Source organism: Phallusia mammillata, chromosome 3 (genome assembly GCF_965637545.1).
Source record: "Phallusia mammillata chromosome 3, kaPhaMamm4.hap1.1, whole genome shotgun sequence".
Classification (NCBI taxonomy): domain Eukaryota; kingdom Metazoa; phylum Chordata; class Ascidiacea; order Phlebobranchia; family Ascidiidae; genus Phallusia; species Phallusia mammillata.
Genome location: NC_137254.1, coordinates 950,050 through 977,041, shown reverse-complemented (window position 1 = coordinate 977,041; position 26,992 = coordinate 950,050). Strand labels below are relative to the sequence as shown.

At 35.9% G+C, this 26,992-nt stretch overlaps 1 protein-coding gene and 2 non-coding genes across 3 annotated transcripts; 2 read left to right on the top strand and 1 right to left on the bottom strand.

The window, feature by feature from the left end:
• Positions 1 to 25,955, bottom strand: LOC145217942 (unconventional myosin-Id-like). The gene is made up of 24 exons (XM_080085316.1): positions 25,768 to 25,955; positions 24,954 to 25,060; positions 24,542 to 24,643; positions 22,249 to 22,334; positions 20,478 to 20,651; positions 19,806 to 19,935; positions 19,199 to 19,335; positions 17,252 to 17,339; positions 15,942 to 16,057; positions 14,150 to 14,226; positions 12,853 to 12,991; positions 11,661 to 11,873; positions 10,621 to 10,766; positions 9,480 to 9,612; positions 8,812 to 8,978; positions 7,057 to 7,143; positions 5,850 to 5,970; positions 5,486 to 5,598; positions 4,960 to 5,070; positions 4,465 to 4,609; positions 4,054 to 4,158; positions 3,100 to 3,216; positions 2,370 to 2,524; positions 1 to 1,985 (listed from the first exon to the last, which is right to left on the bottom strand). Exons 1-24 carry the CDS (start codon positions 25,863 to 25,865, stop codon positions 1,826 to 1,828), a joined length of 3,027 nt encoding a protein of 1,008 aa, XP_079941442.1. The 5' UTR covers positions 25,866 to 25,955; the 3' UTR covers positions 1 to 1,825.
• Trnas-gga (transfer RNA serine (anticodon GGA)) lies at positions 2,764 to 2,837 on the top strand. The gene has a single exon. It is a non-coding gene; the product is annotated as a tRNA-Ser (tRNA).
• On the top strand, positions 15,811 to 15,884 carry Trnas-gga (transfer RNA serine (anticodon GGA)). Its single transcript has one exon. It is a non-coding gene; the product is annotated as a tRNA-Ser (tRNA).
• Positions 25,956 to 26,992: the final 1,037 nt, after the last annotated feature.

Here is a 26,992-nt window from a genome sequence, read left to right as displayed (position 1 = left end):
TTCTAACGCTTCTCTGTTTATTAATTACCATTTCAAAATGGGCAATCCACTCTATATTAGTGCTGATTGACATTTCTACGCAAAAGAACAAAAATATCACATAATTGCGAAATTATCAAATACACTCATTGTGAAAATTAAGTGCAGAAATTTGAGCAGTAGGTTTTACATTAAATGGGTTTAAGTATTTTTAATACATCACTTGGCAAAGGCATATATGTAAATAAGAGTGTTGTTAAAAACATGCAAAATGTTATTTTAGGGTCAAAGTTGGCTGAACAAAATACAGGTTTGTAGCAACAAATACATTGGAATTAAACTGAAGGAACATTTTACTGTAACTAGTTTTTTTGATATAAAACGAAAAAACAAGGTTTTGAAAAGAAACAACTGAAAAGGCCTATTATATTGTCAACCGTAGTTACTCATTTTGAAATAAAGATGCAAAATATACAAAACAATGTTGTGAGTTTCAGAAACTGACATCAATGATTTTAAAGCACAATTTAAGCAAGCAGAAAAAATATTTCACAATAAAAACGAATTCTAACTTCAAATTTGGACAATAAAATCCCATTTTTAATTTGTTCAAAAATGGCATAATCACTTTTCCGTCAGTTTTGTTTAACGAAGTTTAAAAATGACACTTGAAACATTATGGTCTTGCTGTAAACAATTAAAAAAAAAATTAAAATACAGTGCCAAAACAATTTAATTGAATGTCTACAAGCATAATTCAACTCATACAGTGAGTATGTAAAAATCCAAAAGTGCTGTTATTCTGACTTAAGGCCTCTTTTGTAAAACTTAGGAAGTGCGGCTACATGCAAAAATGGAATGATTTTCACAATTTATGTCTAAATGCATAAAATGTTGTTCATTTTGCATAAGCTTTTCACAAGACTAGCAGTAATGTACTAAAAAATTCAATCACTAATGTATGCAAGAAAGCGTTGTTCACTTAGTTTACATTTAGTAATAATAATAAAAAAAACAATTAAAGTAATACAAACGATTATGATGAACGTAACCGAGCTTTTTATGCAATTAAGTGGAATGTTGTAATTGGGATTCAGTATGCATTTAACCGGAATTGTCTGTTTTTGTCAACAGTTTGGTCGGTTCACTTGAAAGTGTTTTAAAAAAAATAAAAAATAAAAGCTGGTTAAAAATATTGAACACTGGTTAAAACGGGCTCAATTGACATTTTGACCTTGCTAAAAATGTCCCACAGTAACCCCAGCGACCTTCAGTTTCGCCCCAGTAAAATGAAACATTATCTTAAGCTTGGATTATTTGACACAAAGTGACCCCACCAGAGTTGGCCTGAAGTAACCCCAACATATTTGACATAAAGTTACATTACCAAATGACTTTTCAAGTTTAACAGTATGGCCGCCATAAAAGAGCTAGAATGGGGAACATGTGACCAAAGGTTACCCCTGTAAACATGACACAAAGTTACCTAAGAACACATCGGAAAATCCCAGGTCAAAAAATATCGACCCAATACAAATTCACCGCTTTGCACATCAGCCTAAATAGGGAGAACATTTGACCTAGAGTAACCCTGCCATATATGACCCGAAGTTACCTCAGAGGACATCAAAAAAATGTAGACCCAATAAAAAATCACCGCTTTGCACATCAGCTCAAACAGGAAACTTGACCCCGAGTAACCTCGCCCAATATGACCCGAAGTTACCTCACAGAACATACAAAAATCTAGGTCTCAAAATATCGACCTAACAAAAAATGTTGCACATCAGCTCAAGGGGGACATTTGAACTGGAGTAACCTCGGGCAGAGTTGACCTGTAGTGACCTTAAGTGGAGGTCGTGGTCAGGTTCAAAACGGTGTTGGTGACCTTCCGGAAGTTGGACGAAACGCCATTTTGTGCGTCGATTGAAATACTTTTCTGTTTCCCACCAAGCTTGCAGTGGATTTGCTGAGAAACGTTCACACGCAAATCGGTATGGCACTCCCTAAAAATATAAAGTTTCAATTAAGTTATTTCGCTTGGTGAAAAAAACATAGCAACACATTTGCACTAAAACAATCACCAAGCCGGAAATAGCTGTGCGATGTTAAAACGTTATGAAGAGCATATAGTGATGGGCACAGTTGGTGGATAATGACTAAACGGGCTTGTGCAACGTAAATCTAAAATTAGTCAGTTTAAATTCGCCACTTGTGGCATTATACAGATTTGGTGAAGCATGGCGTTTTACCCTGTTACTCCCAACAAACTGGAGTGCCGTTGAATGGCTACACTAGCCAATACGGTCTATCTCTTGTCACCAGCTGCACTGATGAGATCTTTTTGATTGAAACAGTGTCTGCATCTCAGTTCTACGCAGTTTACTTACGTTTTCATGACAGACATAAAGTGAGCGACCGCCTCTGGTACTCGGTCGTCTTGACTTGGGTTTGTGAGATGAATGCAACCAACAATGTCATCCGCACCGTCGATGTGAACCACAAGGAGCTGATCAGTTCCGTTTGACACACTAACACCGGTTACCTGATGAAGTTAAACCATTCGCAATGTTAGTCAATCGTTCCTAAGCCTTTTTTGTGGTATGGCTACTAACACCATATCTCACAGGAGACCCACATTAAGCAAACCCCAACCCTAATAAACCAAACCGTCAGCATATTTTGAGACATACCGTTTTCCATAGGATTTGTGCGCTTTGCGCCACCTATCGAAAATGAAAAAAATGCGGGTGACGTGAATTATGCTGTTAGGTTCACCACTGAGCCTGTGTAGCTCAGTTGGTAGAGCGCGAGTCCCGGAAAGACTTCTGTCGTGGGTTCGAATCCCACTGCAGGCTGGATTTTTCTTTTTTTACCGGCTGTTTTTTTACTGGCTTTCTTTTGCAGTATGTTGAAAAAGTTTTTCAGTTAAATTTAGTGTAAACAGTCTCTTCACATGTCGCATCAACGGCCACTAGTGTTAAAAATTCAATTATATCTTATCTACTTGTGAAGCATTGTTTGTGCCCAAGTGTATACATGGTTACAATCATTGACTGTAGTGTTTATGACACGATGATTTTACGCAGCTATTTTGCGCAAAGCAATAATCTTCATCACCTTGCGAAGTGGGACTCCAGAAGTCATCGCTTTGTATTTCTTCGCTGGGTCCAGTTTAAAGATAAACTTGTCAGTGATGAGTAAAGCTCTGTTCTCGCTCTTGTTGTGTTTGTTGATCTGCAAATAAAAACTTTAAATTTTTCGAACTTTAAATTTCAAATTTTAGGGTAAAATATTACGTCATAATGTGCACATTTTCAACAATTTTTTCAAACTGTTTATATTTTTCGATTAATTTTTGAGTGAAAACCGAAATGTGAAAATTTTGCACAGTTTTTCTGTGTGTAAAGTGCGAAAAACACAATAGTTTTTCCTACTAATGATATGATGACAGGGGTCGGCAACCCCTGGCACGTGAGGTGGCATTTCATTGCACGCCAACCGACCTGCGCGTTTATAATTAAGTAGTAATTTAAACTGTTACACTGCTTGTTTATAATTTTTATCATGCCATTGTCTTAGAATTCAGCCTTACATGCACAAAACTTTCTCTTTATTATAAATATCTGCTGGCACGAACCACAATTGTTTAAAAAAACGTTGGCACGCGAGGCCATTAACACATGGAAATAACAAGTAAATTGGCACGCGTCGCTTAAAAGGTTGCCGATCCCTGGGTTATAGTTTGGGATTCAGTGTGCAATAAACCGAATTTAAATAAAGATAGGCGATGATTAGGAATTTAGTATGCAATAAACCGGAATATTTTTTTAACTAATGATAAGCTAATTCAAAATTCAGTATGCAATAAAACAAACTGCAAACAGCCATAATATTTCAGTTTCAATGACAGCTCTAAATTACCATACATTTTTACTAAAATTACCAACATATTTTCCCAAATATTGCTAATTTACAGTTTAACAATCAGAATGCAATTAAACGGAATCGCGATTTTTCAGATTTGCATTTATACAAACTTTGCATTCAAACAACAAAATCCAACACTAGTACCTTTCTAATGTGAGCAGAGAACACAACTTTGTTGAAATGATGTTTCGACCGAAGAGCATTTGAAGCTGACAGAAATGTAGAAGCCTGAGCTGCATTGTCAGACATCTGGGAAATGGAATAACGTTAATAACACAACAGAATACATAAAAACAGTGGTGGGATTCAGCTGGTTCGCACCAGTTCTATAGAACCGTCTCACGAAATTTTAAGAGTTCAGCGAACCGGTTAGCATTACTGGTTACAGTCAATGGACTTTTTGTAACAGAACCGACTCAAAAATATGACTCAAGTGATAGAACCGGCTGACAAAAAATTGAATCCCACCACTGCATAAACGTATAGCAATTTTAAAACCTTGACGTTAAAGAAACCAAAAAAACTTATTCAAATAGAAAATATATTTGTACCCACCGAGGCAAGGTAATTTCCCTCCCATTTCCGGGGTCTTAACCACGACTGACGTTTTCCATGCAGAGCATCATAAGCAGCGCATTTCAGTTTCAACAGAGGCCACTGATCTTGAGGAATAGAGCGAATGAGGTAAGCAGCGCGCCATCTAAATAAAATAGACGGCCGAGTTTAAATTTTAAAGTTGGAACAATGCCAGGTTGATGGAATGAATTTATGTTTATCCTAACTGATTAAAGATTAATCTGGCGATTCGAATTTCGACGGGTTTCTTCACTAAGCCTGTGTAGCTCACCTGGTGGAGCGAAAGTCCCGGAAAGACTCCAGTCGTGGGTTCGAATCCCACCGCAGGCTAGATTTTTCTAGCCTACGCCTCACCATATGGTGGAGAATGCTTGGTGACCGGCTGATTCGGTATTATGTCTCGTAATTTAAAAGTACTAAACTATTTTCGCGTTGTACCTTATAAACAAGTAAAACTATGTTTCTGTATGGTACCTTGCGTGCATCTGTTTCATTTGCTCCACTAAATGCAAGAGGACTTTCGGTGGTGTAGCCCAAACAATCGATTTTCCGAGATCCTTTGTGCGTTTCACGTTCTTAAATCGCCTGCAAAACACGTTGTTGTGAAAACGTCAGCAAAATTAAAAGTTGATCAACCAAAAATCGGTAGAACTACTAACACAGGAACTCACAGCACACACGGTTTGTTAAATACCGATGGAGGGCGTAAAGAGCGCAGCTAATTAAAAAAACAGTGAAACTGGGTTTAGGGACTAAATGTAACATGAACAACTAGGTTTTTAGGTTGATTTCATTGTTATTATTACTATGAAACTTCAGACTAACTCTAATAGCCCTAACCGTCAGCATTTTTTACACAAAAAATGCATTTAAAATATTTGAGTGCGCCACCTACCGGAATTAGCAAACCTGGCTACAGTGGGTTCTTGTGGTAGTAGTTTTACGCATAATATCGAGTAATCTTAATAATTTAACTCCTTTGCGCCACCTATCGAAATACCTGCTCATCTCCATCAAGTAACTCCTCATTCTGTACATGCGATATGCGTTCATGATTCTGTAGATTGCAACTGTTCGTTTATAACGACGTCGCGCGTTCGCTCCTCTCCACATCTGCACATAAAAATCATATAAAATAAAAACATAGAAATTCTGAAAGAAAAACAAAAACACAGAAATCATAAAAAATAAAACATGGTAAGCATAAAAACACAGAAATCATAAAATAAAACACAAAAATCATTAAAAAACACACAGAAATCATAAAAAAACATAAAAGTCATTACATAAAAATATAGAAATCATAAATAAACACAATAGAAAAAGTTTAGGAAACACTGTTATAAAAAACCGAATAAATTAACCTTTTGCAGAAGCACAATAATGTGTGGAATCAATTGGGCCCGGTTTTCCTCCAAGGTGACCAAAGTATTCGGTGTTCGGATAAAAATTTTCGTGTTGCCGTAAGCCACGTCATGACCAAACCTGTATGACGTAACAATGTTTGGAAAAATAACAACTGTAGCCTCAAAATGAATTCATAAAAAAGGCACAAGCTTCAAACATACCAAGAATAGTTAAACAAAAATAGAACAATGTCGTTTAGAAAAAAACTTGAATTTGTATCAAATTTGTGCATTTTAAAGTTACATTTGAATTAGTGGTAAAAAATATAATTACGAAAAAAAGATTTTCAAATTTGTGCCAAAAATATAAATTTTGTTGTGCTTAGTGGAGAAAAAACACTGTAAATAAAAAAAGCAAACAAAGTAATAAATGCTTTTTATACAACCACACACTATTTGTTAGTAATAAAAAAATCTTTGCATTTTGTAAAACCTTCAAATCAAATCAAAACAACCATAAACAAATCTATGTTTGCAACCAATTGTTTTCCAAAAAAATATTATAATTTACATTTTTAAATACATTTATAAGAAATTAGTTTTTTTCAACTACTTCATACAGTTTAGTGTTGTGTAATTTTTTTCATGTTAGTTTTTCTAAATTTCAAGCAAGCAAAAGTTTAGAATTTCATGCAAATCACAGAAAAATTCATGCATATTTGCTTACCGGGGGCTGCAGAGAAGTAAAATAAAAAACTTGATTAATTTGACAAAGATCACACATAAAAGAAAAATATTGAGGTTTGTAAAAATATAATTTATCCTCAAACAAGGTTTTCACGGAAAAATATTTTTTTAATTTTGTAAAAAAAATATTAACAAATTTAAACATTTTTGAGTATTTGATTGAGAATAACGAAAAAAAGTAGAAATTTATAAATATAATATGTGGTCACCATAAATAAATAAATAAAAAACACTTTTTTATCGGTAGGTAAATTTAAACATAAAAATTATTGGGTCACCACAAAAAAAAAATATTTTATCAAACCGAGACTTTTTTTTCAGGTTTTAACCAATAAAAAGATTTGCTGAAAAAACAAAATTGGCATTTGAAGAGGAATAAAAAATTTAACACTTACAAAAAAATGGAAATTAAATAACTACTAAAGATTGCAATGACAAATTAAGCCAGCCTCATTAATAAGTGAAACTCAATATTTACTCAATGTCTTTGATCAGAGCTTGGACAGCTTCTTTGTCTGTGCGACATTGGTGGTTTGGCCAGGTGTAAGATGACAACATTTTGTATCTGAAAGAAAAAGAACAGTTTTAAAAATTAGAGACGGTATCGAACGATTTCAGTGGTATCGATACTCGTACTCGCTATCGAAATATTTTGTCTCAGTTTTCGATACCAACGTGCGAGTACCGAAGGCCGATTTACACCATAAGAATATGGGCAACTTATGGCCAATATTTGCTTTAGACAGCACAAATCGGGAAAAAGTTCTACGTTTCTTTCTGTCGTGAGGAGATTGCCATTTTCTACATGCTTCTGCATGCGTGTGTGCACACAAGTACCCCAAAAGATAAATTAGCTACTGATGTACAACTAAGTACAACGCTATATTAAGTACTCAGTAATCGTACTCGCTTCAAAATCTGGTATCGGCCCATCACTGTTAAAAATATTATATTTCCACAAAAAAATATTTTAGTTTAATCAGTGGTAATAGCATGGCCTCTAAGATGACCCAGTGGTTAGTGCAACCACCTTGCAATCGTAAGGTTGTTGGTTTTAATCCCAGCTCGGCCTCTAAGAAGACCCAGTGGTTAGTGCAACCACCTTGCAATCGTAAGGTTGGTGGTTCTAATCTCAGCTCGGCCGCTAAGATGACCCAGTGGTTAGTGCAACCGCCTTGCAATCGAAAGGTTGTTGGTTCTAATCCCAGTTCGGCCTCTAAAATGACCCAGTGGTTAGTGCAACCACCTTGCAATCGTAAGGTTGTTGGTTTTAATCCCAGCTCGGCTTGTAAGATGACCCAGTGGTCAGTGCGGTAACCGCCTTGCAATCATAAGGTTGGTGGTTCTAATCCCAGCTCGGCCTCTAAGATGACCCAGTTGTTAGTGCAACCGCCTTGCAATCCAAAGGTTAGTGGTTCTAATCCCAGCTCGGCATCTAAGATGACCCAGTTGTTAGTGCAACCGCCTTGCAATCCAAAGGTTGGTGGTTCTAATCCCAGCTCGGCCTCTAAGATGACCCAGTTGTTAGTGCAACCGCCTTGCAATCCAAAGGTTAGTGGTTCTAATCCCAGCTCGGCATCTAAGATGACCCAGTTGTTAGTGCAACCGCCTTGCAATCCAAAGGTTGGTGGTTCTAATCCCAGCTCGGCCTCTAAGATGACCCAGTGGTTAGTGCAACCTCCTTGCAATCGTAAGGTTGTTGGTTCTAATCCCAGCTCGGCCTCTAAGATGACCCAGTTGTTAGTGCAACCGCCTTGCAATCCAAAGGTTGGTGGTTCTAATCCCAGCTCGGCCTCTAAGATGACCCAGTGGTTAGTGCAACCTCCTTGCAATCGTAAGGTTGTTGGTTCTAATCCCAGCTCGGCCTCTAAGATGACCCAGTGGTTAGTGCAACTGCCTTGCAATCGTAAGGTTGGTGGTTCTAATCCCAGCTCGGCATCTAAGATGACCCAGTGGTTAGTGCAACTGCCTTGCAATCGTAAGGTTGGTGGTTCTAATCCCAGCTCGGCCTCTAAGATGACCCAGTGGTTAGTGCAACCGCATTGCAATCGTAAGGTTGGTGGTTCTAATCCCAGCTCGGCCTCTAAGATGACCCAGTGGTTAGTGCAACCGCATTGCAATCGTAAGGTTGGTGGTTCTAATCCCAGCTCGGCCTCTAAGATGACCCAGTGGTTAGTGCAACCGCATTGCAATCGTAAGGTTGGTGGTTCTAATCCCAGCCTAATAAACAAACCTTTGTAAGAACCGTGCATAAGGTTGTCTGTTGGCAAAACCTGCACGTCGGACCCGAACATTCTCGAGCAAGCCCAAGTACGCCACCTGGTGGTTACACCTATCCTCATTGAACTGAACAGGGGATTTCATCTCATTTGGTTTAATGCAGCGCACGTAGTACGGCTCCTGAATTAAAAACAACAAAAAAAAAAATGTAACTTTTGCGCGGCCGGAACTAGCAAAAAGGTTGTGTAGATAGCTGTGATAATTAAATCTAGCTGCAATGAACATAAATTCATAACTGGGATCAGCACTGAAGCGGCTATGCAGACCAGTGATCACGGCATACTCGTAAATAAATTATAGTACGCCAGGCCTATTGAATGTGTTATATCGATACACAGGCTCAGTGGCGAGCACGTCGGAAGTCGAATCCCAAAAACCGTTGTCTGTCCCTGTGAAGCCTACTACGAAGCTGACATGTGCAGCATACGAGGCAGGCAACCGTGCTTGTGATTCGACTTTCGGCGGATTCTCCACTGAGCCTGTGTAGCTCAGTTGGTAGAGCACAAGTCCCGAAAAAACTCCTGTCGTGGGTTTGAAGATTTTTCTAGCCTTTGCCTTGCCATAAGGAATGGCTGATCCCAGTTATGAATATCAGTCAATTTAGATACTTTTGTTGTTCACCTTTGATGCAAGTTTTTCAACCAATTGAATCATCGACGTTTTGAAGAGAGTTCCAGCGGTCAGAGGTCGTTTCGTCACTTCCGTTACGTGTTGCGCCCCCTCTGGCCACATTTCCGATATCACCTTGTTTGAACTGAAAAGTGAAACAAAGCATTAGTGAGTAGTTTGATAATACAGCGCTTTGAGTGGGTTTCCTAACGAGCTTCGTGCAGTCAACCATAGCGCTTGTTACGTACACAACTTTGCAAGCTTAAAGCGGGTTTCCTAACGAGCTTCGTGCAGTCAACCACAGCGCTTGTTACATGCACGACTTTGCAAGCTTAAAGCGGTTTTCCTAACGAGCTTCGTGTAGTCAACCATAGGGCTTGTTACATGAACGACTTTGCAAGTTTAAAGCGGGTTTCCTAACGAGTTTCGTGCAGTCAACCATAGCGCTTGTTGCATGCACGACTTTGCAAGCTTAAAGCGGGTTTCCTAACGAGCTTCGTGCAGTCAACCACAGCGCTTGTTACATGAGCGACTTTGCAAGCTTAAAGCGGGTTTCCTAACGAGCTTCGTGCAGTCAACCATAGCGCTTGTTACATGCACGACTTTGCAAGCTTAAAGTGGTTTTCCTAACGAGCTTCGTGCAGTCAACCATAGCGCTTGTTACGTACACAACTTTGCAAGCTTAAAGTGGTTTTCCTAACGAGCTTCGTGCAGTCAACCACAGCGCTTGTTACGTACACAACTTTGCAAGCTTAAAGTGGTTTTCCTAACGAGCTTCGTGCAGTCAACCACAGCGCTTGTTACATGCACGACTTTGCAAGCTTAAAGCGGGTTTCCTAACGAGCTTCGTGCAGTCAACCATAGCGCTTGTTACGTACACAACTTTGCAAGCTTAAAGTGGTTTTCCTAACGAGCTTCGTGCAGTCAACCATAGCGCTTGTTACATGCACGACTTTGCAAGCTTAAAGCGGGTTTCCTAACGAGCTTCGTGCAGTCAACCATAGCGCTTGTTACGTACACAACTTTGCAAGCTTAAAGTGGTTTTCCTAACGAGCTTCGTGCAGTCAACCATAGCGCTTGTTACATGCACGACTTTGCAAGCTTAAAACGGGTTTCCCAACCAGTTTCGTGCAGTCAACCATAGCACTCCTACCTTTTGTAAAGCAACCTCTTGAAATCCTGAAATAGTTGATCCTTGTTTTTTTCCATGAAGCATTCAACAGAGTATGTAACATTTCCAGCGTAGTGCATAATACGGAAGTCGCGATCGTGAACAAGGTCTTTGTCTTTGGGGTTTAACTGAAAAAAAAAGTTTCATTTAACGTAATATTAGAGGAAGTGAGAAGCGTTAAATTCAATAAGAGTTGCAATTTAAGCTGCATTGCTTTAAATTTGAAAGTAAGGTATATTGTAAGTATGCTGCATGATTTCAATTTGCGACACAAAGAATATGTAAAAAGTAGTCCAACCCATTGCTACGCGATATAGCCTCATGGACGCCATTTTGTGTCCAAATTAATACAGCAGGTATAGGGAAAAACACATAAATTGTCTGATTTTTACAAACTGGTGGGCTTTAACGCAAATTGATTGGTCAAATCGTTAAAACCGAAAAGTTTCATTCAGAATAGCCAACACTTTTTGATGTGGTAACGTTTTGATTTGTGCAGATCTAGAGAAAAAACCTGAAAATATTTGAAAAAAGCCACTAACACCATAATTAACGTTAGTCGCACATATAGCTACATTTCGATAGGTGGCGCAAAAAGCACCAATCCTATTGAAAACGGTATATCTCCATTATGCTGACGGTTAGGGCTATTAGGGTTAGGGTAAGTATTATTATTAAAACTTTAATAAAATGAACAATAAAACTGCTAAATAAAAAATTCAAAAACTTACTTCCCAACCCTACCCCTCTTTAGCCGCTAAATAAATAATTCAGCTCTTTGCACCACCTATCAAAAAATTACCAAATATGGGTCTGCCGTGAGTTCGCTCACTTATTAAACTACCACTATGTAGCGCTAATCTAACTTAAATTTTTCACTTTATTTCCAGCAAACATGGAACTTGGCCGAATGGTCTGGCGCGCCTGATCCATATACACATACATAAAAAACCTGATCGGGATTCGTCTCCGGGAGTGTCCTGGGTTCGAACCCCGAAAAAAAAAACACAAAAACAACCTACCCTCCGACTTGTGTAGTGATTGTGTGTCTTCAACTTTTTGTCCATTGCCTCAAGAAACATTTGGTCAGTGACTGTTCCAACATTTAAGCAAGCTTCGTCCAGTATTGCGATGATTCCTTTGTGTGGTTGTTCCACCAAATCACATATAATGCGATTGTTGAAGTAATCGATATTCTGCCAGGTAATGCCTTCACGTAAATACTCCTCTTGTTCCTGGAATAAAAGTCATAAGGTCGTGAGTTCAAATCCCATTGAGACCAACAGATTTAAGTTCCCACAATTTTAAGTTTATGTAATTTAGAGGCCCAATCATTCGTTATCGCGCGGTGTTTTCGCTGCATTGTGACGTGCTTGCGTTCGATTCTTTTTTCCTTTGTTTATCATGCACTGTACTAGTCGCATTCAGTGTTATTTACCCTGATGAAGGCGACCTGAATAGGACGTCGAAACGTCGGAATAGACATTATGCCCTGCAACAATAGCTTATGTATTGAAATTACATTTGCCAGAAGAGCTCTATAAACTTGATAGCATGCCTGGCAGCAATAGCTTATATATTTAGGATTCAAGTACATTTTTTTTAACGAGAATTTTTTTGGAGGGGGATATTGGTCAGGAAAAGTTATTTTTAGGATTGAATTTTGGAAAATCTAGGTTGCATTTAAGAATTTAGAAAAGCAATTAAACACCCTGAAGTTAGACTCCCGTGTTTTGGTTTTGCTTGAGAGAAATTGGGAAACGGTAAAAATGTCAGACGACTTGCTAAACACCGCTAGGTGGTCCAAAGAGCACTGGTGGATACTAAAAAAATAGGTCTGTGTTTTATATTATATCAATAAAAACTGACTGATAAAAATTGAATTGTAACGTTAAATGCTGTTGGTAGAATATTCCTGTCTGATATGTAATGTTGGATGTCTACACTAGCCAATACGGCCGATCTCTCGTCACCAGCTGCACTAATGAGACTTTATAGGCTGAAACAGTATGCACTGTCTGCAGCTTCTTATTTATTGGCTCTATGCTTTCACATTGATACTGTGACACTGAGCCGACTTCACTGTGGTTCCCAAGCAGTTGCGTGGCCATTGTGAGTCAGTTTCCTCTGTGGTTAATGCCCAGTTGTGGCATTGCACAGAATAGGTGAGGCATGGCTTTTAGCTTGTACTCCCAACAAATTTAGACACTTTACCTGCTTGAGAACGAGCTCAATGAAAAGCTGTTGAAGTTTTTCGTTGCAGTAGTTGATGCAAAACTGCTCAAAGCTGTTGTTGTCAAAAATCTCAAAGCCATAAATGTCTAAGACGCCGATCACTGTACTCTTTCCATATCTGCCAAGCAAAATGTTTGGTTATGTAACTCAAAATAAAGTGAATTATTTAAAAGTAACTTGACTGCTAGAAAAATTGTATACAGTAAATGCAGACCAGCGGTTACGGCATACCATTGTAAATCATAGTATGCCAGGCTTATTACAGGCGTGATACCGAATCAGCCGGCCTCCCAAGTATTCCCATATGGCAAGGCACAGACTAGAAAAATCTAGCCTGCGGTGGGATTCCAACCCACGACAGTAGTCAACCTGTGAAATTGACATCTTATGTGATATGGTCGAACTGGCGATCCCCTACTACGAAGCTGACATGTGCAGCATACAAGACAGGCAACGGTGCTAGTGATTCGACTTTCGGCGGTTTCTCCACTGAGCCTGTGTAGTTCAGTTGGTAGAGCACAAGTCCCGGAAAGACTCCTGTCGTGGGTTCGAATCCCACCGCAGGCTAGATTTTTCTAGCCTGTGCCTTGCCATATGGAAATGCTTGGGTGACCAGCTAATTCGGTACAACGCCAGTAATAGGCCTGGCGTACTATGATAAGCTGCAGACAGTGCACATTGTTTCGACCTATAAGGCCACTTCAGTGCAGCTGGCGACAAGACATTTCTGCAGCCTATTATTAATTGGCTTGATGCTCGTATATTGATATAGTGTCACTGAATCGAAAATCACTTTGGTTTCTAAACAGTTTCTTGACCATTGTGAGTCAGTTTCCTCTGTGGTTTAAGCCCAATTGTGGCATCGCACAGACTAAGTGAGGCAAGGGTTTTTGCCTGTTGCTCCCAACAAACTGGAGTGCTGGAAGATTGCTTTACTAGCCAATAAGGGCTATCTCTTGTCACCAGCTGCACTGATGAGACCTTATAGGTCGAAACATGACAATAACATTTTGCGAAACAGTGAATTTGGGCTACTATTTGGGCATTATAATATGTTGTATTTACTATACAAGCTTTTAAGCAGTATTATTTGCAATCAAGTTTTTACGTTTTAAATGAGTTTGAATATTTTTGTTCCAAATTTTTTATTTCAAACAAAAAATTAATAAAAAAAGCCTCTTAGAAAATGTTTAATTTTTTTACCTATTTGTGTTGTTAAAAATAAAACAAAAAAAACATGAAAAAAAGATTGATTCAAAATGTTAAATTTTATCACCTTGTAACATCAAGTTTCACTTCAATGATTCCGTTGATGCGTTCAACGATCCATGAAAAAAGTCTTTCGTAGATCGCCTGAAAAATTAAAAAATAAATTTCCGACACTTAACCGGTGAGTAAAAAAATCAAATCCTATTTTTCAATTCCGTTTCTAAACAAATTATCACCAAAAGAAATAAGATTATAAGTAGAAAGTGACTTAGACAGATCAACTGGTAAAGTTACTAGACTGAACAATATAATTTATAACACTAGAAGGGTGGCTTTCTGATATTTTTCCATTTTATATATTCTATATGATATTTACCAATTTACTATACACATCATTTGATCTACATATATGATTGTTTTTGCAAGCAAAAACAAATGGGTCCCCACACACGCATTGTGCAGATTTAACGTCCTGGTTATTTTTAGATTCTTAAGAAAAAAAACTTAACCAACTTTAGCATTAACCCACTTTTAAAAGTTTTGTCCGTATTCTTTTTGCATCATTATTGTTATATAATTACAAAAAAAATCAGTAAATAAGAATGGGAAAAATACTTTTAATTTATTCTCATACTTTGACCTTGAGATTGTCGTTCAAGGTCAGTTTTTAAACACAATTTTCCACAACTGAAAATGTGCTTGATACTTAATAAAACGACATAGCATAGCTGTGCAAAAAAAGCTGATTTCTAATCACTGACACCACTGTCTCGTAAAACATCTGTCCGGAAGTCAAGCTGAGCACTCCCGCTGCATTCACCCGCCTTAATCGTAAACAAGTGAATTACTCCCTTTAGAGTTGAGACTTCTATCTGACTGACAGTGTACACATATTATGGGCTGTAAAAGGAACTATTTGGCAGATTAAGGCAAAATTTTAAATACTGAACGAATAACCTACTGCAAACAATTGTTTAACATTTCAGCACATTAGGGCTTGTATTTTGGGCCTAAAACTTATTATTTTGGGGTTTAAGGGGTAAAATGAGTGAATCCAATAAAAAGTTACAAAATTCTTTAGAATACCTTTCATTGCACCAAACAACAAAGCATGAAACTCCAAGACGCTGTACTTTAGTCAGTACAGCCGTTTTTAAAAAAATACGTTTTGGGGGCCTGTGGGTGAACCGCTGGGTCATTCGGGGTCAAACTTCAGGAGGATCAAATTTGGATTAATAACTAACATTTGTCCAAATTTGAATCAATTTAAAGCACTCTTTCTTGACCAAACGCGTATAACAAACCAGCGTTAGACAGAAAAAAGAAAAAAAATACGGACAAAAACAATATGTGTCCCCTTCATAGAAGGGGACCCATAATAACATATTCTCATAACTTTTGTGTGGGTGGTCAAGGATTTAAACTGAAATTGTCCTCAGGTGTCTTAACAACCTACTTCAAATTAATTTAAAGAACTATTTTGACAAACAAAAACAGTACTTTTCAAAGTAAAACCTATTTTAGCTTGTGTTGTATAAGTCATATTTATCATTATTTTAAATTAAATGGCACACAAATCTTGGTGGACGCTTCCGGGCTGATCCCAGTTATGAATTTATGTTCATCTTATCTGATACTGGTCAATCTGGTGATCACCTACTACGAAGCTGACATGTGCAGCATACAAGGCGGTGCTTGTGATTAGACTTTCAGCGGATTCTCCACTGGGCCTGTGTAGCTCAGTTGGTAGAGCGCGAGTCCCGGAAAGACTCCTGTCGTGGGTTCGAATCCCACCACAGGCAAGCTGTTGTAGCGGGCACTTTATTGCATAGTAGTGCTTGAGAAGCATGTTATCTCACCTTAGCGAAAGCATCTCTGGCGTGGCCTGTCACTTCATGGGTATGCAAAGTTGAGATGACTTCACCGCGTGCAGCAACAACTCGTGTTAGTAAAACGGCCTTCACTTCATCGGCACCTACAAGTTAACATAATTTGTTGGTTTTTTTAATATTTATGTGAAAGCATCGAGCCAGTAAATGCTAAGCTGCAGGCAGCGCGCTATAAGGCTTATAAGGCCCCATCAGTGCAGTTGGTGACATGAGCCAGATTTATCTGTGGTTTATGCCCGGTTGTGGCACCGAACAGACTAAGTGAGGCAAGGGTTTTTGCCTGTGTCTCCAGACAAACTGGAGTGCTGTTGGATGGCTACACTAGCCAATACTGCCTACGTCTTGTCACCAGCTGCACTGATGAGACCTTATAGGTCAAAACTGTGTGCACTGTCTGAAGATTTTCAATAATTGTTTATTAATTTATTGAAAATGGGGCAAACTAAGTTTCAATTGCATTTGAAAGAAGTTATTGACTCCTGATTATCTAAAAACTGTGAGATTAGTTATACCAGCAAAGAAGTGGTTTTCAACCATTTAAGCCTATCCTGAAATTGTAATACTGTACCTCATGTGTTTATTTATTGGTTTAATAACTTTAGGATGTTATGATTATTTTCAGCTCTAAAACCCTCAAACGCCAATACTTTAAGGCTTCAAAGAACATGACAGTATTAAAAAAGTCCAAAGACAGTTAAAGAGTGTGACTTAATTGGTTTTGTTTAAATGCCCATTATGAAAACACCTGCTTTTTTGATCAATTAAACTAGCGATTTTATTTTTCCGAAGTGTTTAATACCTTAGTGGTTTTGCTAACAGTAAGCAAAATATTTTAAATTTTAGAATTTTTTTTGTTGCATAACAATTTAGTAAAGCCAAATAGCAAATTTTCAGTTCAAAAGTGGTTTTTGCAAACAATAGCAATTCAAAAAGTTTTATAAAATAAAATTTTGAAATATTTTTGCTGCTTAAAAAAACAGTGGTTCCCAACCGAAAAGTAATTTTAAAACTTTAGGGGAGGAATGTACTTTATTTTTTACATGTGGTTTGTAACGAGACACTTAGCTCTGGGAGTATAACCTGTGAAGTTGATAAAATACCCGATTTTAAATAATCTTTGTATGGTTTAGCATCTACTATGTAGTCTATTAAGGAGGAATCAAAATGTTTTAAATTATTAAGTAAGGAATTCACCAATAAAAGTTGGGAACCACTGCTTCAGACGTTGAATGTGGTATTTTATCTGACACTAGTAAATAAAACACATCACTGAAACTTACTTGTCCCAAGGAGTTTAGCAATGTATCCAACAATCTCTGGGTTTTGAATCGAAACATTGTCACCATCTTCTAAAAACTTCAAATTACCCTAAAAGCAATGAAGTTTAAGTTAATGCGATATAACTCCCAACAAACTGGAGTGCTGTTAGATGACTACACTAACCAATATGGCATTTTTTAATTTCGTACCACTTCTTTGCATGATAAAAAAAAGTTACTCATTGGTAATGTGTCAAAATAGTTTAGCAGGTCCCAATTCACATAAAATTTATATACCAGCGCCTGCATAACCTTTATTGGTTAGGCTAAAAGTTTCACAACAGGGCTAAACAACAGGAAACTCCCACGTTGTATAGTAAACACTACATTTGCCATACAACATACATAATACCAATCACTTCTTACAAAATTAGGGAAAAACAACAACAATTTATAACATTCTCATGGCAATTGTAAGGTATTTCAAAATACTTTGGCCACAAAGAAAAGTAAATTAACACCAAAGCACCCTCTCAGTTTTTAAAAACAGTGCCCCCAACCATAATATGGTAAGGACCCCTTAAAATCCTGTTACTTAAATATTTTTCTTAAAAAAAATTCCAGGATTCAAGACATTAACTTGACGCTTAATAATTGGTTAAGATAAACATCTAAATTCAATACGGGGATCAGCCTCTAAGTGTCTATGCAGACAAGCATACTTGTGATTCAACTTTCAAAGCCTGTGTAGCTCAGTTGGTAGAGCACGAGTCCCGGAAAGACTCCTGTCGTGAGTTTGAATCCCTTCAGGCTAGATTTTTATAACCTATGCCTTGCCATATGGGAATGTTTGGAGACCACCTGGTTCGGTATAACGCCTTCAATGAGCCTGGCGTATGATGATTAATAAAGTTAATTGTTGATTGAACGGCAGACAAAATCTTTAAAAATCATCATTTAATGCCAGCCACTCATCCCATGCAATCCAGGATTGATGTTTTTATTGCCAAGCTGTACTGAAATGATTGTACGCTGCCTATGTATATGTTACTGTGGGGGTAAAGGTTTCGCTCATTCATGTTATTGTGATAATATAAATGTTTTAAGCTGCTATGATGAGATTGACAATCTATAGCAAAAATGCACAACCTTTCCACTACTGACATTTGCATCAGAGGTGCTTGTTTGCCCAACGAATGTCAGTGTCTCTATGGTTGTTGTTCATAAATTAAATAAAAAATTGGTTTATAATTATTACTTAGTTTGTTCCGTAATACACTCCGAATAAATGTAATCTGTACAAAAATGAGATTAATCTCATAATACCCCATCTACTTGCCTATCTAAGTATATGTTGATTTCAATTTTTTTTTGCAGATTTAAGTGTATAGTTTGCCAATCACTTTCAACTGTTTATGATGCGACTATTTATATCGTTACTCTTCATGTTGCCAGTTCACTTTCCAGTGTTTGCAAACAATGAGCCTACATGCTTAAAAGCCTACTTGGTCTGTAAGACATTTCGAAAGTTTTAAAAGCCAAATATATGTGGCCAAATATAGTCTATGCCAGACATACATTTTACAAAATGTATTTTCGAGCCAATGTTTCATTCTGTGAGTTCACGTATTTGTGGTTTTGCAAAACGACAATGACAATGAAAAGCAGAGCACCAAACAACCCAGAACAATAGTTTTGAACCTTTTTCTGTTGTTTACGAAGGATCACAACAATAAAATCTACCCTTTATGTTCATTAAAACCCAGACTTCGCAAAATTATGTTTTGACCCCAAAACATGTCAAATTCACCCTTGGGGTGCAAATTTACCCTCAGTCCACGAACCAGGAATTTTCGTGATAAAAATAAAAATAGGACAAATAACTAAATTTATGAGACACTTGGTGTGTCTGCTTACTGAAAAAATAATTTCAACAAAAACAAGATTTCATTATTAAACTTGGCTTACCAGATGGAGTATGACGGCCAACAGATTGAATAGACTTTGCTGTTCTTCGTGGCTGAATCCGACCGCTTTAAGAGCTCCGCCCATGTCTTTAAATGTTCTTTTATCGTCATTTGAACGATTATTGGTCTGGCCTTGGTCTGAAAGTAAAATAATAAACAGAATTTACTGACTGAAAACTTTGACAAGACAAGATGTATATGGAACTCTATACATGGATCTGTTCATAAGTTTAATACGGAAAATATTGTCCAAACTTCGCACACAGGCAGGTGGTGGTTCACCCCTCGCTACAACTTTGGGTCACTGGTAAACACATTTTTATCTGTCATTGTTACACGGTGCTTGATTTTTTATAATCATTTTATAATCACGAATCACCAGAAACTCAGTACGAGAGATGGAGACAACAGTCACATATATTAACAAACTGAAAACTTTGAAAGTCCAAAGTCATCCACCGCTTTGAAGATATATATATTTCACCTAAGTAATCAGCTTAAAAAAACAGTGCTAAAAATCGTACACAAGTTAAACCATAAAACACTATCAACAAGAGTAGTAAAATACCTACTGACAGCAAGTTTGAATTAGACAATTGGCTACTTACTTATATATGTGTAAGCTGAAACATCACGTTTTAGATGCAGAGAACTTAGTGTTTGATCTGTGGCTCCCAGCATTAGTTGGTAGAATGAGTGGAAGTTCCGTTCACCAGTTTGTTGGAAGACAACTCGTGACTTTGAAACAGAAAAAAACAAGTTTAGAGAAGTTATTTTTTTCATTAAACACAGCCAAGTTGCATAAATTGTATGAAGTGGTTCACAAGATTATGTTTTTTAAAACTTTGTGCCAAAGAATAAATTAAGTGATTACTTTGCTGTGTAAATTTATCTTTTGCTAGGCATTGAAAACTTTGCATTGGACAGTTAAACACCATAAAAATATTTTTCACTCGATTGTCAGCCACCAAGTCTGTACACAACCCCTGGAAATTTTAGAACGGGCACAAAAACATATCACTGAAAGAAGTTTGTTTGTACAATACTTTGTCTTATGGGTGTGTAAACAAAATACAATGAAAATATGTTTTTAACAATTTGGTTTTTCAATAAGAAAGTGTTAGATTTTTTATGCCTAAATACACTGAGGACCACTGTGAGCAACATTAGATGTACACGCTGTGGCCACACACTAGTTTATGTGCAGCATAGATTTCATGTGTCTTGGTATCACAAAGCTCCATGATACAACAGTTTTAAGGACTTTTAATAGTGCATACCTTTTCCAGCAGATAGTTATTGATGTGGCCTCCGATGGGGTCGCCTTTAAAATCAAAGTTAATATCCATATATTTGCCGAATCTCGATGAGTTGTCATTTCGATTTGTTTTCGCGTTCCCGAACGCTTCCAAAATAACGTTGCTTTTCAGTAGAATTCCTGTAACCCTTTCGATCTGCAAAAACACAAAATTTATGAAAACTAGAAAGGTGGTGAATGCATTTGTCCAAAAGTAAATGCTAATATTCATAGCATATCATTATAATGTTAAACAAAAAATAATACAAAAGACAGGTGTTTAGTGTACAGATATAAATATCATTTAAGGTGTACATAATTTAGTGGTAAAGCAATAGTTTTAAACTTAATTAAAATCCTTTTTGTTTTTTGTTTTGCCTGTATTTTTTTATATTCTGAACTGATGTGTTTCTTTGTGTTGTTCGCTCAAAGAGTAAAATAGAATGAATAACAAATAAATGAAACAAGCATTTATATCTTGGATAATTGCCAATTTACAGAGCACAGACAAAACATAATCACCGCAGGCAAAACAGTAATGAATGCAGTACAATTAACGAAATACGTGACTGTGGATTGCAGTACAATTAATGATTCACTGCCTTAAGGAAAGTACATAAAGCATAACCACAACATGAATAATATTTTTTTTCTACTAAACAATTTAGTATTGACTAAGATTGAGATTAACAAAAAAAAAAAAGTCAAACAAGAAATTTTTAAGTCATTTACAGTAAAATATACCAAATTAGCAAAACGGCAAATACTGCAATGACAAATTAATAATAAACAGAAACAGAAAGTAAATTATTAATTATTACCCAGTTTAGCAAACCAAGTCAAGTTTAGGTTTTGTTTGCCCTCCAGCTTATCACATAAGCACACAAATACTCAGCGTAATTACCCTTATTTTATTTAACGGCCGTCAATAAATTATGAGGTACTAATCTTTCTAAAATGCTGTAAATCATGTCAAAGAATATTAACTGTCCAGGTCAATCGGTTTCAAGACATTTTAGATGTTTTATTGGGTGTTTGCAGACCTTTTTAGGTTTCTGCAAATTTGCAAATATTTTTTTGTTGGGCGTATTTAGCAAGCTAAGAGAAAAAATGTTTGAAAAATATATTTTGCATTTTAATGCAATCCATAAGAAATTTGAACACATTTAAGATTAAAATGGAGGTATAGCATTTTTGTCACATGGTTTAAGAATTAAAAATCGAAAAAAAACACGAAAAAAGGCTTATTTTTTCGAGGAGGTTGATTGTTAAAAAATTGGAGGAACAATTTAAAAAATTAAACGCTTCATTGCCATAAGTTGATAATAGACACCAGCATTTAACAAAACATGGCAAGCAATAAAAGAACATTTTTTGTCAAAATATGTTTTTATTCAATGCATTCACAGGAATAAAAATAAAATTATCCTTGAAATTTCATGGTTTGGGGGCCTATGGTTGAACCGCTGAGTGATCTCAAAAAAACTTCAACTAACTAACTAACATGTGTGTAAATTTAAATAAGTTCGAAGCACCCTTTCTTTACCGAACAAACCAGCGTTAGAAATGGAAAATTTCCCCTAAACCAATTATCTTTAAACAAAAGCACATGAGATCAATTTCCTAATTTCCTTTTAAAGAAGTTTCCTATTTAACAGCACCGCAGGTGATTGTTACGGTGTGAGATGATTCATATAAAAGTCTGCTGTCATTGTGATGTAACAATAGGGAGCTAGTACTCAACAGCAAGTTACCTCTGATCGTGATCCAACATTTGTGATCGATGCGATGTAATTCATTATGATCTTCGAGGCTTCGGTTTTTCCAGCACCAGATTCACCTTTCAACAAAAAGTTACATTTTTTAGGTTGGTTTCAAATGGATATAAATTCATTGCAGTTTTGCAAAAAAACAACTGATTCAACTCAATAAAAAAGTAGATTTTTATGCCTGGTTTCGAAAAGAATTAATTAAATTTAAGCAGTTATGAAAAAAATAACAGAACATAAATATTTTTTTATAATGTGAGTTGCATGAAGAATGGCTGATTTAACCAAAATTAAAATAAATTTTTTAGGGTGTAGAATTTAGGTGTTTTAGCTGTCTATAGCTTTTTTGTAGTTGGTTTTGTGTAGTATATTTGTACAGTTTAATACGAAAATTTTCTAGTTAAACTTTTATGAAAAAAATACATTTTTATTTCAACAATATTTTGCACAAAAGTGGAGTAAAAACAAATGCAATACTGTGTGTTTTATGCAACAATAACAAATTTTAAAAAAAAACAAGTGTCATTGAAAACATAACTTTGATTAAAAAATAAAACATTGAAAACAAATGAACAACTTAAAATATTTTAGTAAAGCATGTTTACTTTTATTTGATAACAATAAATGTTTAGTAAACGAAGTGTTGTTAAAAGTAAAATGGGTGTGCCCGGCGTCAAGTTTTTGACAAATTGTTACACCGGTTGTGCGTCGATAAAGAAAAAGAATCATGCCACCATCAACACTGTGACATCATACAGGATGCAAATGATGTCATAATACTTCCGGCTGTGAGGGTTGACGGGTACACGACTTGCTAGTGGTAAAAACAACAAGCGTACCAAGTTTTGCTTTGTTTATACCAGAGAAAATCGGCAAGTTTAAAGTCATTGATATGTTAATACCCTGACTAATTTACTTTTTGGTATGAAATTGTTTGGTTTATGATAAAAAAAATGATTTATGAATTTGGCTCAATATGTAATCTATTACTAGGCATAATATCAAGTTTGTAGAGCTCTTCTGGCAACGATAAATCGTGCACTGTACCAGTGTTAACCTAAATATTAACAAATTTTTCAAAAGTTTACACTTAATTTAAGTAAAGTAGCAAAAATCTTTAATTTTATGAACACTAAATTTTATTTCCAAAAACAAATTTCAAAGCAGACCAAATCAAATATGGAATCAGGCTCAATGGTGTTTATTTTAGTTCAGTAATCCGGGTATAATCTTATGTTGTGGTACAACGGGAGTGGTGGGCCGTCAATTATGATGTCACACGCCTCTATAAGGCAACTATGATGTCACCATAATTTCGTACGACCATATTCAGGCAATTGACTGTTGCCTTGTGAAACTTTGTGGCAAGTTTTTCAGACTTTGTGGCCTTTCATGTCTCATGTCAACTTGGGCATATAATGATGTGATAAAACGTGACTTCTCAAATCGGGTGCTTGTTAACAAACAAATTAATCATATGGGTAGTTTAATATATCCAAATTTATGAACACTTTATCACAGCATCACAAAATTGGGTGTTTGTGTCTACAATTTTGTTATTTTGTACAACTAGGTAGACAGTATACAGTATACACTGAGTCACACAAAATACATGTTTGTTAAAGAAATTGTTTTTACTCATGTATTATTAGTGTAAGAATAGGTGTTGGTGTAAAAACGGTTGAAAGGCTTTCTTCAATTTTCTTACGAAATCTTTAGCAAAATCGTATTACACAGTAAAAAAACACTTGCACATTTAAACATTAAAAGTAATAAAATAATTTGTCCTAATGTGCTTTTGCTAAAATATCCAAAATTAAGAACTGTTAATAAATCACCATCACAAAATGGGCATTAATATCCATATTTTCGATATTTAGTATAATTAGGTAGGCAGTATACACTATTCATTATGGCATACAAAATATTTAATATTTGTTTGTGGGTTAATTTGTTCACAAACAAAAAAAATAAAAAAAATATGTGTTTAATGTTCTAAATATGTAAAATTGTGGGAAATGTCTACATGGACTTTGCTGAGGGCTATTTTAGGACAACTTGTGTTATGTAGTCAACAAGCTATTAAAAAAACTGAAATAAATTATCCTAATGCACCTTGCGCACTCAAGGAATCAACATTAAGTCTTTGACATTATAATAATCCTCACAAAAACGACAAAAGCAAACAAAAAACTTTCCTGATTTACTGTTAGCAAATAGACTCTGAACAAACAATACTAAATCAATGGAGTCTTGGCAAAAACGAGTTTTCCCTTACCTGATATCACAATGCATGTGTCTTTGAGATATCTTTTCATGGATTTGTAAGCTGCGTCTGCAAGGGCGTAAATGTGGGGAGGTCGTTCCCAAAATTCACGACCTATATCAAATAAACAAGCATTAATGCAAAAATCAATAAAGTTTTTAAACCTACATGATGACGAAAATATCAACATAAGTAAAATAAGTTATTAGGTAAGTACTTGTCGTAAATTTGCATAAACATAACAACAAACAAATTGCAAATTTATAAAAATATGCCTAAATAGGAAAGTATTAACTTAGATATAGATAAACCAGTTAAGTAGACTAAAAAATTATCCAGTATTAAATTTTAATTCAAAAATTCTCTTTTTTTACCAGTAACATTTGTAACTAAGCAAAGTCATTGTTGACATTTATATCATCACCTTTGTAGTCCTTTATACAATCCTGAGTGTAGATGTTCATGGATTTGTATGGATTGACTGACACAACCACCTCTCCGATATATGTATATATCCGTCCTTTTTGGAACCTACAAAAATTAATAAATATTTGAAACAACAAAGTTATTTACTATTAACAAAGATTTTTTTTTAGATTTTTAAATATAATTTTAAATAAATTTATTTTTTGGATGGGATCACATATCATCTTTTACACAAAAAAATATTTTTTGTTTAAAAATGCTTGTTTATACTTGTGATTCAAGTTTTGGTGGATTGACCACTGAGCCTGCGTAGCTCAGTTGGTAGAGCGCGAGATCTTGACATAACTACTTCAATAGGCCTGACATACTATCATCTGTTTATTCCTGTTACTCATACAAGAAGTGTAAAATATGGGACATCACCACACTGGCGGAATGGTTAGTTTAACTGCGATGTGTTCGCAAGGATGTGGGTTCTAAACCTATCTCAAAAGCTTGTGTTTTGTTGAGCAAAACTTAAAGGCATTGCCCCAACCCAGTGACATCCTTAAATTGAAACTAAATCATAAAATGATATTACAGGCGTGCAATAAAACAGTTTAACAGGAAACTCATTGTGAGTGAGTTGCTCGCCCACTGAGAATAAAAATCAAATAACAAACAAACCAACCAACCAACCATTCACGTTTTTGTTAAGGGAAAGGTACATATCACCATAGGCAGCATACATTAAAAAAAAAACGACTGTGCAGCCAAAATCAAACACACATTTGTGTCACACAATATAAAAACATTTTCTAAAACAATTTCACCGTAGTCGTAAATTGTCCATAAAAGCTTCTTGGGTGAGTTGGTCGAGAAGGACGAAATCCCCTTTTCCAAACTCCGACCCCTCCATTACTCCCGCCATTATTTTGCTCGTTTATTCCAACTGTGACGGGCAGAACAATTATTTTGCCAGCCTTTAACTTAAACTATGCTGCAATTTACAAACACATGTTCAGTATTTTTTCTGTGATGTGAACATATTTTCTGTAACTGTAGCCCAGTCTGCGGAATATGGCAGATCCTGGCAAGATGTTGGGCGTGCAGGACTGCTAAGTCCCATGTGCACGCAAGCATGCATGGTGCAGACTAATTATACCAGGTACAACACAAGTGATAAACAGGACCAGGCAGTAATATAAATGCCAAGCAAACAACACGTATCACCTGTCTTTAACATTGCCTTTTACAGTTTATTTTATAGCATACTTTTATCATATTTTTATGTCTAGTATTGGCAACTTAATAATCATTTAGATTTTGTTTCCCATATTAAATGTCAGTTAAGAAATAAATCATTTAAGTTTGTTTACTTTTTGTTAAAAACAATTTGATACATTTGCACTAAAAAAATTACCAGTTCGCCAGTAATTTTGACATAACCCATTTAACAAAATGTGCCACTATAAGTATAAACAAATATAATAGGCCTAAAAAACAGACATAATACCATACTTTTACGAGTACAAACTACAAATCCATATATGCAAGACATTTTTATGATATTTTTCTAAAAACAACTCAAATCTGTAAAACATTTCTCGTATTTATGTTTTAGGAGAAAATGCGCTGATCACTTTAAAACACAATTTGCTCGCTATTTTCCAAACTAACTACAACAGTGGTTCCCAACTTTTTCCAGCAAATTTCTTACTTAACAATTCAAAACAGTTCATTGATTCCTAATTAATATATAGTAGATGCTAAACCATACAAAGAAGATTTAAACTTGGTATTATATTAACTTCACAGGTTATATTTTCAGAGCTAAAGTGTCTATTTACAAATTACATTTAAAAATTGAAAATAAATGCTTTTAAAAATTGAAAGTAAAAAGTCTTAAAATTCCTTCTTTGGGAACAATTCCTTCCCGGTTGGAAACCATTAAACTACAAAAACATGAATATTGTTGTTCCGGCAAAAAAGGCAAAACTGTTTTCTTCTGAAACCGGCACTTTACTACATGGGTGTCAACGCGACTTCTGATTGGTT